The 20,546-nt window shown below is 32.2% G+C and overlaps 1 protein-coding gene across 12 annotated transcripts in view; it reads left to right on the plus strand.

The window, feature by feature from the left end:
- VPS13B (vacuolar protein sorting 13 homolog B) overlaps positions 1-20,546 on the plus strand; it is a 1,326,809-nt gene that overhangs the window by 105,829 nt on the left and 1,200,434 nt on the right. For all 12 annotated transcript variants that reach the window (XM_074200569.1, XM_074200570.1, XM_074200573.1 and 9 more), the window contains exons 7-11: positions 6,750-7,015; positions 9,297-9,392; positions 9,711-9,833; positions 10,463-10,600; positions 12,143-12,230. In XM_074200569.1, the coding sequence (XP_074056670.1) occupies positions 6,750-7,015; positions 9,297-9,392; positions 9,711-9,833; positions 10,463-10,600; positions 12,143-12,230 (711 nt within the window). The remainder of the gene's footprint in view (positions 1-6,749; positions 7,016-9,296; positions 9,393-9,710; positions 9,834-10,462; positions 10,601-12,142; positions 12,231-20,546) is intronic.

A 20,546-nucleotide genomic window follows, 5' to 3' on the forward strand; every position in this document is an offset into this window, starting at 1 on the left:
GATCATTATCCTTTCTGATCATATTGGCCAGTCTGACAGATGTGAGGTAGTACCTCAGAGATGCTTTAATTTGCATTTCTCTAATAATTAGTTATTTAGAGCAATTTTTCATTTGACTGTGGATTGTTTGGAATTCTTCATCTGTAAATTGCTTTTGCATATCCTTTGACCATTTGTCAATTGGGGAATGGCTTGTATTTTTAAAAATTTCACTCAGTTATCTGAATATTTTAGAAATGAGTCCTTGATCAGTAATACTAGTTATAAAAATTGTTTCCCAATTTACTACATTTCTTTTGATCTTAGTTACAGTTGTTTTGTCTGTGAAAAGCTTTTTAATTTAATGTAATGAAAATTATCTAGTCTATTTTTAATGATGTTGATTAATTTTCTAACCAAGCTGTCATATCATCTGCAGAGAGTGATAGTTTTGTTTCGTCTTTCCCCATACTTATTTCTTATATTTTTTTTTTTAGGCTTTTTTGCAAGGCAAATGGGGTCAAGTGGCTTGCCCAAGGCCACACAGCTAGGTAATTATTAAATGTCTGAGCCCGGATTTGAACCCAGGTACTCCTGACTCCAGGGCTGGTGCTTTATCCACTGTGCCACCTAGCCGCCCCTATTTCTTATATTTCTTGTCCTTATTGCTGAAGTTAGCATTTCTTTTACTATGTTGAACAATAATGGCAATAAATGAACATCTTTTCTTACCTTGATCTTCTTGAAAATTTTTCTAGCTTATCTTCATTATAAATAGGGGAAACCCTTGGTTTCAGATGGATACTATTGTTTAAGGAAAACTTAGTTTATCCCTAAGCTATGCAGGTATAGGTGTCATAGTTTGTCAAAAACTTTTTCATTATCTTTTGAAATGCTCATATTTTTGTTGCTTTGTTATCAACATCTCTATATGAGAGCTATTTAATATTTTGGATGTCTTCTTTGCTTTCTCCTGACATCATAAAGATAATAACATCAAAGCACTCTGACTGTCTACATCTCATCTCTTGTGCCAGTTCCTTGACATTATATCCTTTACTTCTTTCAGTTTTTAAATGCTCACAGGTAAAATATTGCAACTTCTGGTGACCCAACATGTATCTCTTTGTTGATATTTGTATGATATGAGTTTTTAGTTCTTTAGAGCTTTGGTGTTCGTTATCTCATTGTCATATATTGCAGCACCTATTAAATGAGTCTATTTCCAAAATGAGTTTTTCCTCTCAAGGGAAGTTTAAGAGGACATTGCAATTTCTTCTAAGCAATATTGCCTACTTCTATTCCTGTTCATATCTGGGAAAAGGACATTATTCATTTCTAATGTCTATCCTAGATGTATTTAATGAAGGACAAGCTCCATAAAGGTGTCAATTTGAACCCAATTTGAATACTGAAATCTTGTCAGTAGACATTCTTTATTTTGATGGATAGATCAAACTCTTCTTTTTTTTTTTTTTGTTTTTTGCAAGGCAATTGGAGTTAAGTGGCTTGCCCAAGGCCACACAGCTAGGTAATTATTAAGTGTCTGAGACTGGATTTGAACTGAGGTACTACTGACTTCAGGGCTGGTGCTTTATCCACTGCGCCACCTAGCTGCCCCTGATCAAACTCTTTTGAATGATTGCACATCTCTTCTAGAAGCCTATGCAGTATTCTGAGATTTGAGACCCTCAGCAGTGTGTCACTAACAAGTACGGACATGTGTAAGGCATATCATCCATGGACAATCTTACCCTTCTTTGATACAAGCTACTTGGTGGATCTTCTCTCTCAGAGAGTGGCTAATATCCTTATTGAGCATACATCTCCATATGTGTGCTTTGCCAGATGTTTATTTTCAGAAGATTGTTGAATGGGTTTTTTTGTAATATTTTCTAAGAAATTTTGAATGCTTTCAGTATATGAGTAGGAGACACTCTTTTAAGAGTGAAATAAAAAACATTTACAGTTTAGTTTTATTAGATTTTAGTCAATTCATTATTAAATATGACTAATATTTTGAATAGTTTATAAATTTTTAATCTCTTTGAATTAACGTGAGTCCATGAAGCTGTAGCATGAGCAGTGGCTAAACCTCAGTAAAACTGTCTCACCTTATGGACCCAGCAGACTTCAAATCTATTGGTAAGTTGGGGGGATGTCTACTCCAAGAATGTCAAACCTTCCCCCAGTGGAATGAGTGCATTAGAACAGTTTGTTCCAATGGCCATGAAGGTGACTGAAACAGGCATCGAAGACATCAAAATCATCCCTTAGGTCCCAGTTCTATTGATAATTATCTTGTCTTTTGTTTCGTAGCTGGACTTCATTGATTCTGGAAGAGAGAGTGAGGCTCATGACTTTGTACCCTGACTCACTTAAATTCAGTTCAAGTCTCCATGATGTCATTGGTTCTCTTCAAAAACAAAGAAAACAAAATCAGCAACAGCACCCTTTACCTCATCTTATGTTTTGCATTATTACTGTCAGATATCTACAGGGATATCTACATAGATAGATACATAAAGATTTACATAGACAAACAAATATTCCTTCCTGCATTTAGTATCATAATTAAAACCTGAGTTCTTATTTAAGATTTCTCATTCAGTATCCCCATGCCTTTTGCAAAGTCATTTAGCTTCCTTGATCTTCATTTTTAAATAAAAGAGAAAAAAAATAAAAGAGAAGATAGCAGGAGTTCATTCAAAGGGTGATGTAAAGATTTATTGGCATCTTCCAATCCCCTATATCTTTTTAAGTACAAGAGTTTTTTTTTTTTAAAGAAAAAATTTGTTTTAAAGAAATCATAGGATTATAAATTTAGAGCTTAAAAGGACATTGGAGATCATGAAGTCTATCTCCCTCATTTTTTGGAGGAAGACTGAGGCATAGAGACATTAAATGACTTTTTCAGGGTCCTACAACTATTAAGTATTTGAGACAGAATTTGAGTTCAGGTCTTCCTGATTTCAAGTCTAGCACTGGAATTACTTCATAAGACAAAATGAAAGTTTTATTTTGTAACTTAGTCTATTACCATCTTATCTGAAGGTTCATACCTTGCCTCATTCTCTAGAATTGTAGTTGATCATTGCCTTGATTAGAATTCTGAAATTCTAAGTTTCTGTAATTTCCCTGTATTTGAACATGAGACTTTTATCAGAGAGGCTTGGCGTAAGAAACTTTTCCCAGTTAATTGTTAATCTTATCATTTTCATTTGTAGTGATTTTCTTTGTTCATTTTTGGGGGTTTTTATATAATTGAATTTTCTATTTTTCTAAAAAATCAAACTGTCCATTTCTCCAGTAAACCCATTTACAGGAACCTTTTCTCAAGCTCTCTTAATTTTTATATTTTCCCTCTTTTAATTATTTCCTATTTCTTCTGATTTTTGCTTGTTTGTACATATATGTTGTCTCACTAGATTGTGAGCTCCTTGAAGGCAGGGGCTGTCATTTGCCCGTTTTTGTATTTCTGACACTTAGCACAGTTCCTGGCACAAAAATAGACACTTGATAAATATTTATTCAGTTACATTTTAACTTCACTGATGTGCTCTTTCCCTTCTTTGGTCAAAGATCTCTACCTTTCTTGCTCTTCTATTATGTTTAATGTGGGACTTTTTATATCCAGGCCATTGTGTTTGATACATTTGGAGCATGTTTTATTAATTTCTGCCAAACTGCTTTTCAGTTTTTCCAATATTTCTTGTTGATTGGGAACTTACCGTAGTAATTAGTACCTTTGACTTACCAAACACTAGACTAATGTTCTTTTGCTTTTTTGTGTTTTGTAATCTTAACATCTTTCAACTATTTTTAACCCATACCAGAAAGATTTGATTATTTCTCCTTTGTGATAAATGTAGAAATCTGTCAATATTATGTTCTCCTTTTCATTATTTCTCTAGAAATTTTTGTTATTGGGTTCTTCTGAATGAATAATTATTTTTCTACCGTTGTAAAATCCTAAGTGAGTAAATTTGTTTTCTAAAAAAGTAAATTTTTGCTGAATAAGGAAAATCCAAAAATAATAAAGAAAATAAAAAAAAATGTACACTTTAATCTGTATTTAGGCCCTATGAGTTCTTTGTTTGGGAACAGATAGCATTTTTCATTATAAGTCCTTTGGATTTATCAAAGGTTCATTGTACAATGTTCTGTGTATAGTGGTCTCCTGGTTCTACTCAATTCACTTTGCATCAGTTCATATAAAACTTTCCAGATTTTTATGAATTTATTCTGCTTGTCATTTCTGATAGCACAATAGTATTTCAACACAGTCTCTCGCTTGTTTAACCATTCTCCAGTTGATAGGCTTCTCCTCAATTTCCATTTTTTAATCACCACAAAAAGAGCTGCCATAAATAGTTGTATACATATAGATCCCATTCCTTTTCCTTGATCTTTTTGGGATACAGACATAGTGATGGTATTGCTAGATCAAAGAGTATTTTGTAGTCCTTTGGGTATTGTTCCAAATTGCTCTTCAGAATGGTTGGGTAAGTTTATAATTCCTCTAAGAGTACATTAATATTCCTATTTTTCTATATTATATCCAACATTTTTTATTTTCTTTTCTATATTATCTTAGCCAATCTCATAGGTATGATGTGAAACCTCACAGTTGTTTTAATTTGCACTAATCTAATCAGTCATGATTTAGAGTATTTTATATACATATAGATAGCTTTAATTTCTTCTGAAAATTGCCTATTCATATACTTTGACCATTTATGAATGGAGAAATGAATGTTCTTATGAATTTGACTCATTTCTCTACATATTTGAGAAATTAGACCTTTTTCAAAGAAATTTGCTGTAAAAATTTTTCTTCAAGTTTCCTACTTCTAATTTTTGGTGCATTGATTTTGTTTGTGTAACCTTTTTTTAATATAATGTAATCAAAATTATCCATTTTGCATCCCATAATGCTCTATCCCATATTTGGTTATAAATTCTTCTCTTAACTGTAATTCTGACAGGAAAACTATTCTCCCCCACCAATTTGCTTATGACAACACCCTTTATATTTAAATCATATATGCATTTTGATTATATCTAGATATATGAATATTGGCCCTGTAAACTTTTAAAGAATTGCCTTTAGGGGGCAGCTAAGTGGTGCAGGGGACAGAGTACTGGCCCTGGAGTCAGGAGGACCTGAGTTCAAATCTGTCCTCAGACACTTAATAATTACCTAGCTGTGTGACCTTGGATAAGTCATTTAACCCCATTGCCTTGCAAAAAAACAACAACCCTGAAAAAGAATTGCCTTTGCATTAGTATCATTAAAAAAAGTGCTTTTTCTCATTGGTACATCATAAATAATTTTTGAGTTGAATTGAAAAATAATTTATTTTAAACTAATGGTATAAAAATTGATAACCTTGTAACTAGTAACTTGGATATCCTGTTGCAAATTAAGCCTCTTTAATGTCACTTTTTTAGAATTTTCTGTAGGAGAGTAGACTTTACATAAGTGATTAGACATTTACCATTAGCTCTGTTGTAAGTTCACATAAAATAAGATCATGTAAAATAATGATTTGTAATGGACATAGCCTGTCTAGGACACAGGAAATTTATTTTTTAACATCATTTTGAAGTTCTTCAGTAGAAGTCAAAAGATGTCTAATTATTTGCTAAGGAAGGGGAAAGGTGCCAATTAAGGCAGGCTATTTTTTACATATAGTTTCAGGCAGAATTGTATTCTAATCTGCCTAAAGGAAAAGGATTATTTGTAAACACTAGAAGATTTACCAAATAGAGGTAAGCATGGAATACTCAATTGTGTGTTGGGAGTAGATAGGTTATTCATTAATTTATCTTATGAGATCAGATTTGTTTGAATCCCTGTCAAACCTCCATTCTACTTTGAAGCAATTCAGAATCCAAAATGGCAGCAATCTTTGATAATGATAGTCTTCCTCTTTCTAACAGAAACCAATAGGTTTTATTTTCAGAAAGGAGGCAGCCTGATTCAGTTGGTTAGAGAGTTTAGGAATTTTACACTAGGAATTTTGTGATCAAAGAAAATGTTTGTGCTATTTCGGTTGTTCTTATGTCAGTAAACTATAATATTGATAGGTTGTATTCATTTCTGGTAAAGATCAGGTAGTTCAGTCATTATAGGTTAGATTCTAAATAAAATGCACTTTGTTATGTATGTTTAATAAGTTATTATTTTTAAGATAGGGTTTTTTCCCCCTTTGAGGATTGCTTGCATTAGAATGTTTTTCCTTTCATATCTCAAGTGACTGGATTTAGAAAACTTGGTTATCTTTTTCAGGGCCATTTCTACTCTTATCCTGTGAAAACACATTTCTGGCATATTTGATTATTTTAAAAGTTTGCTTCAAAATTAGCCTGAAGAACTTATTATATGAAGAAGTAATTCATATAGATGCTCATTTTCCATCAATTAATAATTGAGATTTTATTGAAGATCTGTTGTATGCTCAGTATGTTCCATCAGGCTTTTTGGGTAGGTAAGGGAGACAGTGAGGAGACTCAAAGGTAGTATGACTTAATCCTTTCCTGGAATCTTACTGTTGTTAATGATTTATACTCTAATGTTGTTTGTTTGTCTGTGACTATCTATCTATTTATCTGTGAATACTTACAGATACTGAAACCTAGATATAATTCTAAGTGTAGAAATAGAATGGGGAGAATCTGGTAAGTGGATTTTTTTTTTTACTTCTTGCCTGCTTTTCTGCAGCTAAACCTAATAATCATTGCTTGTTTGTATTTTGCATTGTTAGGTGAAGGTGAAATTGGCATAGATGTACAATATCCTACCCAATATAAAACTCCAGAGTTTTATGCACAACAAGATGATGAACAGTCCCAAGGATGGGTATCCTGGGCTTGGTCATTTGTTCCTGCCATTGTGAGTTATGATGATGGAGAGGATGATTATCTTGGTAATGATACAGTTTCAGCTCTGCATCAGCATAAGGCTCAGATGTTAAAGGATCCGATTGTTTCTATTGGATTTTATTGTACAAAGGCCACAGTGACTTTCAAGGTAAGTTTTCTTTTATAATATATAAAGTTTAGTTGTTTAGAATAATCATACATGCCCTTTTAGAAAAAAATTAAATTCAGTGAATGTACTCTTGCTTCTGGAGGGCAATCAGTACTATACTGTAATAAAATTTTAGTTGCTTTTATTGATGCTTGCTGAAAAGTCCAATGACTAAAACAATGACTTTCATCATTATTAAAATTGTGACTTTGAGGTAGGATTATAATTTAAGTTAGTTCTGACATGGGTTGGTAGTGGGAGGATTTGGATTTATTACAAGTGAAATAATTTTCTTCCTCTCTTCCATCTCAACCCCTCTCTTTCCACATATAATGATTATATTGCCAGATAGGATAGTTTGTATGATGGGTATGAATTTAATTGTCCTATAATAGCATGAGTAAAGAATTCTTTTATACAGAGAGAATACTGATAGATTTTTATTTATGCATGGTAAGATAAATTTCTTTATACTGAAGATTGTCCATGGAATTAGTTTCTTACTGATAGAGCACTTTGGCAGTGCCTGGAATTCATTTGTTTGATTGGCAGAGTAATGAATCCAAACAGAGCTGTTATTTCAAAGCACCCAGGATAAAAGAGATTTTTCATGTTGACATAATTTAATGATTTTTCTGGTTTGGTTAGGATCATTGTATTGATCATTGCCAAATTAGTGGATTTTGTACAAAATGATTTTTTACAAAAATTTTTTACAAAATTTTGCAAAATTCTACAAAATTTATATAACTTGGTAAATATTTTCCTTGATATGTCTGTTTTTAAATTTCACAGAGAATACTGTGAATCCATATTTGCTATGGAATTGTTGTATTCTTTTAAAATGAATTAGTGTCCTAATTAAGGTTGAATTTATCAAAATTAAAATAAAAGATAATCTTTAAAATGATTGAAGTTAAATTATTCCTTTCATCATTTCAAATAGAATAAAACTTTTTTTTACTATGTTGCTCTTTTTATATGAACAAAATATAATATGATCCATTAATTTATACTGACCATTTCCCCATGCTTATGGTAAAAGAAATTTTATGTTTCAGGTCATTTTTGTGACCATATAGTTTTAAATATGAAAATAATGAAGCCTTATGCTAATGCTTCTGTTAGTTTTGCTGATGAAAATAATAGTGTGTAATTGAGTCAGGATGGATATTTACATGGGAAATACATATGTCTATATAGTATAAGGGAAATATTCTGATAATTGAGGGGAAAACAGAATTCATTGTTTGGCTTGCATACTAAAAATGTATGGAATTAATTTGTGGTTCATATTTTGGTAAAAAAAAAAGATCATGTTTCAGCATTAGTATTCTGAACAAGTTGATACCATCCCAACAAAAAAAAAACATGCCAAATTAATGTAGCATTTTTCTAATAATGTTGAAAATTGTTCTTGTAATGTTTGAATTCTTTTAATCAATTAATTGCTTTTCCTCTACAATAATTGCACACAGCTGAAGAGCAATCAGGTTTAAGAAAATCAATTTTTTTACTTCAGTATTTGGCTTACAAAATTTTACTCTAAAATAGCAACATGTGTACTTCATTGTTGGAAACAGTCAAAAATGAGATTTTTAAACCATTTTACATAAGAAATAATATAAATAAGATAAAGTAGTAACATTCCCAAACTAAAAAGATCATGCCTAAAATTAAAAGCTTCTGTTATATTTTAAAAGGGTATTTGAATTTTACTATGCTTTTGTTTTACTCTGATGTATCGTTGATTTGAGTATTAAAATTTGAAGAATATTCTGATTTCTTCAAGGACAAAGGTTACTTGAACATGTGCAGAAAACAACATTTTCCTTTGAAAATAACAGGAAGAAATTTTGGTAATGATTAAACAGAACTAAGCCCAATTTATGTTGTAACTATGTGAATTGATGTAGAATTTTGCAGATTTGAAAGCTCATTATAGATGCTTATTTGCTATTAACATTTCTGTTGCAGCTGCACAACTATTGCACCTTTTAAAGTCGTGTTATTAAAACAGGAAACTAAATAAAAATACTGTGGTGGTCAAGTCATATGCCATACATGAAGTTAAATTGGCATATTCAGCAATAGGGTCTTATGTTCTAATGTGGATAATATGTTACAGCTGTTTTTATTGCACCTGTTTCCTGTACCATAATACATTTTGACTAATAGTAAAGTTTAATTTGTCTTCATCAATTTAGGGTAGTAATGACAGATTACTGCTTTTTAGTACTAATTTCGATTTATTTAATTTGTTTATTATATTGTTTCATAGCTCACTGAAATGCAAGCTGAGAGTAGTTATTATAGTCCTCAGAAAGTAAAATCAAAAGAAGTAATATGCTGGGAGCAAGAAGGAACCACTATAGAGGTAATTTTCCATCATAAATGTATGTATTTAATTTTTATAATAGTAGGTCTGAAAAAATTAATGTGCATTAAATATTTTTCACCAGTTGCATATTTTAAAATGCCATTTTTGTCATTGGTTTAGCATTCCTCTATTATTAGAGAAAAATGATTACTGATATGCTTTCTTTTTAAAAGATACTGTATTGTATAACATTAAAGTGGGGAAAAAAACATGATGCCACAGATTGTTAGACAGTACAGAATTCTACTTGAGAGTCTTGTGACACTTGTTCTTTATTTCAAGTTCTTGTTTGTTGTACTGTTTTTCTTCTAATAGGCCTTGATGATGGGAGATCCTTTCTTTGATTGCCAAATTGGTTTCGTAGGTTGTCGAGCCATGTGCCTTAAAGGAATTATGGGTGTTAAAGATTTTGAAGAGAATATGAATAGATATGATGCTGTAAGTAAACACTTTTTAGGTTAAGATGTTAAAAAGGATGTGATTTATTATTTATCATGCAACATATAGTTACCTCACATGTAATTATTTGCAAATTGATTATAGGACTTTTTTTTAAGTCTTTTCATAGTTGTGGGGGAGAAATATTAGTGCTCAAGGGCATTTAAAAGTTAACAAAACAAATGATATACCACAAAAAGAGGAAGTGACATGTACTTTTAAATTGCATTGATTAACTTCTTTTTATGGGAAGGTATTTTGCACAGATTGTTGGAAGCATACTGATATGTCAAAAAAAGAAAGTGAATAAAGCTGAATACTTGATAATTCCAAATATATTCCAATTGAGCAGTTGTGTTTTTTGTTAAAATTCTCTAAAAATTTTGAGTAATGGCAGCCTCTTGGAAAACCAATTTGGAATAATATATTGCTGTTCAGTTTTGTTATTTTAATATGTTCTATTCTTCAATAGTTAATAAAGTATGACTTTAATAGTAGATGTGTGTATGTGTGTGTGTGTATATGTATATAATGTTTGTGTATTTATGATATAAAGCAAAACTCTTGCTTGCTGTCACTGCCTAATAATGATTTTTCTTTCTTTCTCTTCATATTTTTTCCATTTTAAGGAAGCATGTTTCTTCATTTGTGGTGAAAATCTGAGTACCAAAGGTTTGACTTATCTTACAAATTCACTGTTTGATTACCGAAGCCCAGAAAATAATGGTATTCGTGCAGAATTTATTTTGAATGCTGCTCATCATAAGGTCAGAGAACAACCTACTAAGGCAAATTCTCCTCCGGGTGTTTGGCATATACGCTCAAAATACCTAATTGCTATCATTCCTGTCAACTGTCATTTGTTGAGTACTCTATTTATGGTAATATATAGCCAAAAATTTTTGTCCAAGTATTTTTTTAAAGACTGCTTCAGGAGTACTGTGTTTTGATTGTAGAGCATGGAAATATATTTTAAGAGTTTTCTTTATATTTATATATTCATGTTCAGCATTTGTCTCAAATAGTTTTGTTGTGCTTAGTGATAATTTGTTTTTGAGAGTTCTTAATTGGCTGATCTAAATTAAATACTGTCAACTGATTCAGCAGGATATTTTGGATTAGAATTTAGAAGATTTAAGCACTAGTCTCTGCTAGTATCTGAGATTGCCTTGATCAAAATTTCTTTCTTCTCATTAATACAATAATCATGCATTTTCTTTTATCGTTTTGTTAATGACCAGTCGTACAGCTTAGTGGATAGTGACCTTGAAGTAAACTTCTTAAATTTTCTAGCTTTGTGATTGGGGCAAATCATTTAACTTCCTTACTGTAAGCAACTCTTTAAGAATATATGTTAAAGAGAAGAATCCACTCTACTAGTAGAGAGTCTTGCTGTCTGAGAGTTTCCCCATTTCATTGAAGTGGCAGATCTTGTATTGTTTCCTTTCCATTTTTCTAATTTATAATAAAGTAATCTACTCTAGTAAAATTAAATTAGAAGGCACACTTATAGTGATGTTTCTGGTCAAGGAAACCTCCTTTGTTAGTCTTGTTCCTAGAATTATCCTTATAGTTGCAGTTGGTTTGTGATTTTATTCATGTTGATATTATTTCCATCTATGCAGACCACAACCCGTCATACTATGGAGTTTCTGTCTATATACTTTCATAAATATTTACAGATATACCCAACATGCTAGAGGTCTTCCTTTAGATATTTTTACATTTTATAAAAATAACTTGTGCATAACAAATGACTTAAAAGATATCTTTAAATATTTATATCTTCAGAAATGGAGGTAATCATCTGGCTAGATTAAGGGTCAATAGTCTTCAACCTGTAGAAGTATCCACAGAACATTGTGAGATTCAAATGAGATACTGAATATAAAATACTTGCAAACCATAAAATGCTAAATGCATTTTTTTCTGTGAGCTTAATTTTTCATAAAGTAGGCATCAAAATATTTAAGAACTAACTGACTTTCTTGGGAGGATTTGCTATTAGACCACATTGTGCATCTGAGAAGGTACAGAATGGAATGTGTTCTCCATTAAAGGAATTTATTAACTAGACATTGATAAATTGGTCAAAATGCCCAGTAAAATTATAGATGTCCCTTTGTGGGGCCTATAATAGAAATTACTATACCTGCCTTAGAAGTGAATTCTTTGGATAACCTCTGTTCTTTTGTTGTGATAATCTTTTATGTTGATATGCAGCTCAAGTAAGGATGTGTCTGATTCTTGTAATCTCAAGATTCTATTCTTATTCAACTTTTGTTCTGTTTGCTTTGCTTTGTTGGCAGGAGACATATACTGAGATAGCAGGAATGCAGAGGTTTGGAGCTTTCTACATGGATTACTTGTACACAATGGAGAGCTCCGGTGGCAAAGGTACTGGTTACATTTCTTAATGTTTGCCTTTCCTTAAACAACAGAAACAAAGGCCTCTTCACAGCCACCTGGTCCTTGACCAGCTGTCCTCAGTTACCTCAGATTTACCTTTTGGGTTGATTTAGGGAATGGCTTAATCTGTAATGACATGTGTTAGAGTTTTCTGATATTCTTGGTATTTTGATTCATTTCCTTCCACAGATGATTAGAAATGCATTTTTATTGTCATTTGCTATTATCTCTCATATGAGATATGAACTGTTGCAATTTTGATACATAGAAATTAATATTTCATTGTATTGTCAAAAAGAATAAATCTTTTCTTTTTAAAAAATACCTCATGGATGTTGCAATTTTTTTTTTTTTTGCTTAGTATTTCTTGAAAAACTGAAGTAATTCCTATAGAAGTTATATGGCATGTTGCTTAATTGTTGTATCTCCTTACTTTTATCTTATTAGGAAAAAAAAGATCTGTGTCTTCTAGGTTTTTAACCCTAATTCTTTGTGAAATATGATTAGACTATCTTAATTCTTTTTGTTAATTTTTGTTATTTTCATGCAGGTTGAAATCACTCCTTTCTGTTACAAATTTTTAAGAATTTCTGCTGTGGTTTCAAGTTGTAAAATGAATTCTTTATATTTTAGCAAATCTGTATGTTTTCTGGAAATTTTGTGACTTTTAGATAATCAGAATATGCAGTAGTAAAGAGACTTCTTAAATTTTAGAGCTGAAAGAACCTTAGAAGTTGATCTGAACCTTTTATTTTACTTACCAGGAGAATAGTTTGTGGGATTTTACACAACTAGTTAAAGGCAGAGTGAAAATTTGAACCCAGGTATCCTGACTACTTGTCCATTCCTCATTATATTATTCAATAGAACATAACGATTGAAAAGTGTAAAGTGACCTCAGACATCATTAATCACTTCATTTAAAAAATGCATAAACTTAAGTACGATTTGTTAAAGTCACTTGTTTAAGGTCTTAAACGTATTAAATAACTTTCAGGATTTGAACCTAGGTTCTCTGATTACTAGTGCTTTTTCTTTTTAACTAACACATCCTAGTTAAGATGAACATTCCTATATGCAGAGCAGGACCAAAGGTGTGTAGCTATGATACTGTGGTTCTTATGGCTTGCTTTTCCCTCCAAGAATCCAATAAATTCATCAAACTATTTTCAAAGCTGTTTTGCTTTGTCTGTTTCTAACTGATTTTTTTTTCTGTTTTCTTCATTTCTTGAAAAAGTTTTTTTTCAGATGTTTAAATGAACTTCTGTTCTTCTCCTTTTTCAGTTTCGCAACTAGCCTGTCTTCCCTTCTATATGCCCTCCCCCCACCAATCAAATCAGAAAAATAAAAATAAAATCTTATTTAATATGTATAATAAAGCAAAATAAATCTCCATCTTGACAATATCTGAATTATATAACTCATTTATTTGTTGAGTTCATTACTTTAGGAGGTGATTGCCATGTTTTATCATCAGTCCTCTGAAATTATGTTTGATCTTTATACTGATCAGAGTTCTTAAGTTTTTTTAGTTTTTTTCTTTACACCATTGCTAATAATGTATAAATATTCTTTGAATTTTGCTCACTTCATTCTTCAGCAGTTCATGCAAATTTTCCCAGTTACTAGTGCTTTTTCCTCACACACTAGATTTTGTTCCTATTTTTTCAAGAAGAGTACTGCTGGACTTAACTATCTTATGTATAATATGAAAACTATAGATCTGTCTTTTAATTTTAAAGATAGAAATATATATATACATTAGGGTAAGTTATAAGTTTTCCATTTGAGAAGCTTAGATTTTTTTTTTTTTATGTTTTATATATAACATTTGCTTTCTTGGAGAAGCAAACAAGAGTTGGTAGAATTGATTTTAACATGTGCTTCAGTTGCCTAAAGACTACAAGAAACATCATTTCATAATATACTTGGACATCTTTTCTTAAGTGCTCAGGAGAGGCTAAAAGCAGAAAGATTGTCATTAAGGTAACTGTATCTTATGCACCATCATTTGTTGTAGAGTATAAAGAAATTCTGTGAGGAACCTGGCAAGATTCTGCAAGCCAAGTTCAACATTAGGCCTAGACATGATCAGGAAACACTAACTATGCTTTGAAATTAATATATAAAAGAGTAAATTCTTTTGGACTACCCAAAAGTCTCACAACTTTCTGTCAGAGAGATACTTTGATTTAAGAATGATGATGAAAAACTCTAGATAGAAAGAGCCAAAAAAATTACTCCACAAATGAAATGACCCATATTTGAACATATAGGGAAGTAATGGTTAAAGATGTTGGTGTTATTTCATAAGAACCTCCATTTTGGTCTGCAGATTCATCTTCACTTTAAAGATCAGAAAACAAAACTTTATAGACATGAAATGATTTGCCAAAATTCTCATAGTAGGAAAAATGACAAGAGTCTGTCCAAAGCTAGGTCGTCTGAGTCCTAATTTAGTGGGGTCCCCCCATTTTTATTATCCTGGAACTGTCTTTGTGCAGGCACTGTTCACTGGTTAGAGCTAAGATCAAAATCTGAGAAGAAAGGTTAAAAGAACAAACTTTGTAATTTTACTAACTCCAGTTTATTCAAGGAAGCTAATGCATAAAAGAAAAATATCAACACAGACTATCACTATCTTAGGTACCATAACTGTCTTATCCAGAAAGTACTTGATATTCTTGCCAAATGATAACCAAAAAAATTATTTTGTGGGCTTTTGCAAATTTTTGCAGTGGGCTTAAGTGATTTGCTCATGGTCACACAGCTGAGTAATTATTAAGTATCTGAGGTTGGATTTGAACTCAGGTCCTCCTGCTCCAGGGCCAATTCTCTATCCACTGTGCCCTCTAGCTGCCCCAATACCAGTGTTATAAAATAAAAAGTTATCTTCAAAACATTATGGAAGAGGAAGATGAAAAGTTACAAATAATTATATTTCACATAATGGTGAGGAGTAATTGGGGATTAGGTGTGAAAGAATGAATTTGAAGAAATCTTTGCTCAATACATAATTAATTCAGATAATTTATTTTAGATAGTACTTATAGATGAAATATAGATAGATAACTGAACCATTTATTAAGTACTTAATTTAGGCCAGATATTGTGCTAAGCACTTAGATAAATGTAAATAAGACAATCCTTCCCTTGAGTAGTTTGCATTTTTGTGTGCAAGGGAAGACAACAAATAAAGGTGTCCTAGAAAAGGAGATGTGGTTGCCTAGCAGCATTGGGCTGGTGCTGATTAGGATATGAGGTGAAAACCTGGATGGATTCTCACAAAATATCTGTCCATCTGCCAGAAGCTGGTGATTTCATTAGAAGTGTCCCAAGTTTCTGCTGGGAAGAACAGTATAGTCATCAGTTCTAAAACAAACCATTTTTATTAAAGATTGTGGTGTGAACAGTACTCTTACACTTTACATACCTCATTGAAATCTGAACTGAAAAAGATGAGTAGAACAGATAGAATAAATCAACTATCTATAGAAAATAAATCAAGGCTGGAATTGAGACAATTCTAATTGCATTGAAATACCATTTTCAAAGAACATGGAAGAAGGAAAAATACCAAACAATAAGACAAAAATTTTGGATCATATTACTACTTGAGAGTACTGTAGCAACTACTTACTGTATGTAGCTCTTCTTTCTATTTACCAGTAAACCTAAAAGAAAATGATCTACATATTAATCTAGGGTCTTTGATGAAAAAATGAGAGGAACAGATTTTCTTAAATAATTTCAGTTGCATAATAAATCTTAAGTTATAAAATCCTCTGAAAAGATTGGAATATAGAATATCTAGCCATATTTATTGTTGCTAATTATTAAAAAAGTAATTTTTCTTGCAATAAAGTATTTGCCTTGAACATTCAATAAGCTTCATTCACCCAAAGAGATATTTATATATTACATTCTGCTTATTGCAGTAAGTCCTAGAATATTATAATCAAAGTATCCATTTAGATGAACATCAAATGGATGAAGAATTTTTACCTCACAGATTGTGACATGCTTTTAAAGCTAATAAACAGATGTGTTTCTAGTTTATCTTAGTAGTAGTAGGGAGCTTTTAGTTTGAGTAGAGCACTGACTTTGTTAGATTTGTGTGTAAAGATAATCACTTTGAAAGCAATGAGGAAGAGCAAAGAGAGATTTGATGGAAGGAGACCAATTCATAGGTAAGGCAGAAAGGACAAAATTTGGCAACTGATTCCCTATGTGAGGTGAGTGAGCGATTGAAAATTTGGGAGACTGGAAAGTTGATGACAGAAGAGAAGCCTGTTGTGGTGGGAAGATGCTAAGTTCTATTTCAGACATTTATTGAGTCCAACCCTATAAGAGGGGAGAATTAGGGAAAAGGAGAAATTATAGCCTTCGTTTCCAGAAACTCTCCTTTCCCACAAACAAACAAAATTAATATTCTAGTTATCCCTTTTACCAGGCAAGAAATGAAGTCCTAGGCACCTAGTTCTTGAGCTCCCCCTACTGGAGAAGGGAAAGTTTGCCATGGTTAAAATGCAGCATTGTAAATTTTAAAGAGTTTAAGTATCTTTCTACTTTTTCTGGTTCTGTCCTCTCCACATCTGAACAGAGAAAGATTCAGTTTATCTGTGTGACGTAATAGTGTCACTATGATAATGCTTATTAAAACATTGAAAACATAATTGATATATTTGTCAAGTATATCTTAAATAGACTGATTAACTTAATTTATTCAGAAACAATGTCATTAAGGACTTTATGTGCAAAACACTGTGCTATATTTTTAAAATATAACTCCTGGATTCATGAAATTTACAGTCTGTCCAGGGCAAGGGTATGACATCTACAGTAATATAGTACTTTTCATACAGAAGCAAACCCTCTTTATAATATGTTGCAGCCTAGTTATACTTACCATGTGTATTTACTTTATATTGCCATTTTGAGTCTTCTGAAACAATAACTTTTCATGACTCAAAGCCATGTTACATTTTTCAGGAAAGTATTGGCATTAAAAATGTGATTTCATAGTAGGGTATTATGGATCCCATTGGAAAAACACCATGGACTTTCTCTAATGTGGATTTTATTTTATCTTAAATCTTTTCTTTTCTCACTCCTTTCATCTTTTGACTCTTAATTAATCTAATCTAATTAATCTGATGAAAATCCATTCATGACCACTTTTTCTAGCACTGATTGTACTTTTCTTTATTCCCCCAATAACCTGCAGTAGAATATCATATTCCTCACTGCCACTTTAAAAAAAATTTTTTTATTTTAAAGATTTTATTTATTTTGAGTTTTACAGTTTTTCCCCTAATCTTTCTTCCCTCCCCCAGCCCCTCACCAAAGGTAATTTGCCAGTCTTTGCATTGTTTGCATGGTATACATTGATCCAAATAGAATGTGATGAGAGAGAAATCATATGCTTAAGGAAGAAACATAAAGTAAAAGAGATAGCAAGATCAGATAATAAGACATCAGTTTTTTTATAAATTAAAGGTAATAGTCCTTGGTCTTTGTTCAAACTCCACAGTTTTTCCTCTGGATACAGATGGCATTCTCCATTGCAGACAGCCCCAAATTGTCCCTGATTGTTGCACTGATGGAATGAGCAAATCCATCAAGGTTGATCTTCACCCCCATGTTGCTGTTAGGGTGTACAGTGTTTTTTTGGTTCTGCTAATCTCACTCAGCATCAGTTAATGCAAATCCTTCCAGGCTTCCCTGAATTCCCATTCCTCCTGGTTTCTAATAGAACAATAGTGTTCCATGACATACATATACCACAGTTTGCTAAGCCATTCCCCAATTGAAGGACATTTGCTTGATTTCCAATTCTTTGCCACCACAAACAGGGCTACTATGAATATTTTTGTACAAGTAATGTTTTTACCCTTTTTTATCCCCACTGCCATTTCTAGGCTCTCCCTTTTCTAGTCCCACAGTGAACCTCACCTTCTTTGAAGGACATGCGACTTAAATCTGCCACCTTAGCAAAATTCTGGTAACTTGTATACTGACTTCAAGGACACTTCCTTTTTTTTGTCAATGATTTCAGTGCTTGTTTCACATATTTTCTTCTTCAATTCCTAGGGGACTTCAAAATGCAGATGCATCCACATATACACCCCAATCTGTCAGTTCTTCCATTTACTCATTTTCCATGCCCTATTCTTTCTTCTCTCCTTAGCTACACTCAGAATTCATCTTACTTTTGCTCTTACTGACAACCATGAAATGTATTGATTTCATGTTTGTGACCTCTAAAATTTGCTTATCTGTTCACAATTTGTTCTCGTACCACCTCTTCTTCTTTTGTGCAATTCCTAACCTTGTTTTTTTTTTTTTTTTTGTGCTCACTTTCCCCTCTAATCTCTCAATTCTTTCCCAGAGCATCACTCCTGCACTGGTTATATTTTCCTTTCATCCCCATCTTTATCCAGTTCAATTCTATTCTGTCCTGATTTCTGGAGTCCTTTTTGCCATTCTTGTCCTGCCATACTTTGAGTCTTGGATTATTCTCATCATTCTTGCCTGTATTGCTGCTCACATTCTGGAAAATGATAAAGAAAATTTTTGAACCTTCCCTGATAATAGTTATTACATGCTGGTTAAATAATCTCTATTCAGTCCTCATCGTGGCAAAGACAAATCTTTTTCCCCCTTCTCAATTCACTCATCCTAAATTTTTTAACCTCCTTAGAACTCCATTTGATCTCTTTTCCCTCAACATCTTAGCCAAAATCTTACCACACAATGTCATTGGAAAAAACAGGGTATTCTTAGAGAGCTCTTCCTCCTCCCTTCCTTATCTCATTTGACTTAGTTGCCCTCTGAAATTACCTCTTCACCCATGTCTATAATGAAATAGAACTTCTCTTTGCCAAAGTAAACCCCTTTCCATGCACAAGTGATTCCATTACATATCTTCTCCAGGTGAGAGGTCTTTCTACATCTGTCCCTCTCACCTTTAGTTTCTTCCTGTCTAATATCAGCTTATAAACTTATAAGTTCCTTGCTGCTTTTGAACATGCCCAAATATTTCCCATTTTCAAAAAATCTTAATCCATCTATCCTTGCTAGTTGCTCTTCTCCTTTTTGTGGCTAAACTTCTTGAGAAAACTGTCTGTAATGGATGTCTTCTCCTATTTGAGAGTGAAAAAAGTCCCATTGCAAACATGTGTAGTCAAGAAAATAAAAACCAGTGGCAACTTGGTGGCACAGTAGATAGAATATAGCTTAGGAGTCAGGAGGACTTGAGTTCAAATCTGACCCCAGACACTCACAAATTACCTGTGTAACCTTGGGCAAGTTGCTTAACTCCATTGCTTTACAAAAAGCAAAAAAATAAACAAGAAAATAAATGTCCACTTTGGTAGGTAAATGTTTATACACATACACACACACATTCTGAACTGAGTCACCTTTCTTTCAGGATTTGGGTAGAATGCTTCAGCATTAGTTCTATGGACATTAGACTGATAAGAATTCTTAAATCTTTCAAAGCTGTATATTGATGATATTGTATAAATTGTTCTCATGGTTTTGCTCATTTATTTCTTCATCCATGTCTTTTCAAGTTTCCTTTAAAGCATCCTTTTCATCATGTCTTATAGTTTAATAATATTCCAACACATTTATACATTATGTCTTTTTTCAGTCATTTCCCATTTAACAAGAATCCCTCAGATTCCAGTTCCTTGACACTTCAAAATTAGCTGTAAATATTTATATTTGTATGTATCTTTTATTAATTTGTTTTGCTTTAATTTATCCTCCCTAAATCTACAGCCTCCCTTTCATTCTTCCTTTCCCTTTTATTTTCTTGGAGAGTAAATTTTTTTTTTTATATTTACTTCTGTCTGTGCTGTCTGTTTGTATTCTTTCCTTTTTTCATCTGTTCAAATCATAGTAAGTTCAAATGTCATCTGCTCCCTCATCCTCTTAGCCCATATTTGTATAGAATCCAGTTTGGGCACCTTGATAATGTGAATTAATTTCCTTAGTCTTTCTCTCCCTTTCCTCCCTAGTATACTGCTTCTCTCTTCTCTTCCTCTTGCTATCTTCTTTTAAGATCATCAAGAGAAAACAGAAACATTCTCAGGACTTATACCTAATTTGATTCTCCGTGGTCCCTGATGATTCTTGGATTTAGAAGAGAACCATGTATCATTTACACATTAGAATGTAAGCAATTTATCCTTGTTGAGTGCCATGTGATTGTCAAGTCATGTTTACTTTTTTATGTTTCTCTTTTGTGTTTGTTCTTCAAAATTTCAACAAAGTTGCCAACCAGGACTAGAA

Source organism: Macrotis lagotis, chromosome X (genome assembly GCF_037893015.1).
Source record: "Macrotis lagotis isolate mMagLag1 chromosome X, bilby.v1.9.chrom.fasta, whole genome shotgun sequence".
In the NCBI taxonomy this organism is placed as follows: Eukaryota; Metazoa; Chordata; class Mammalia; order Peramelemorphia; family Peramelidae; genus Macrotis; species Macrotis lagotis.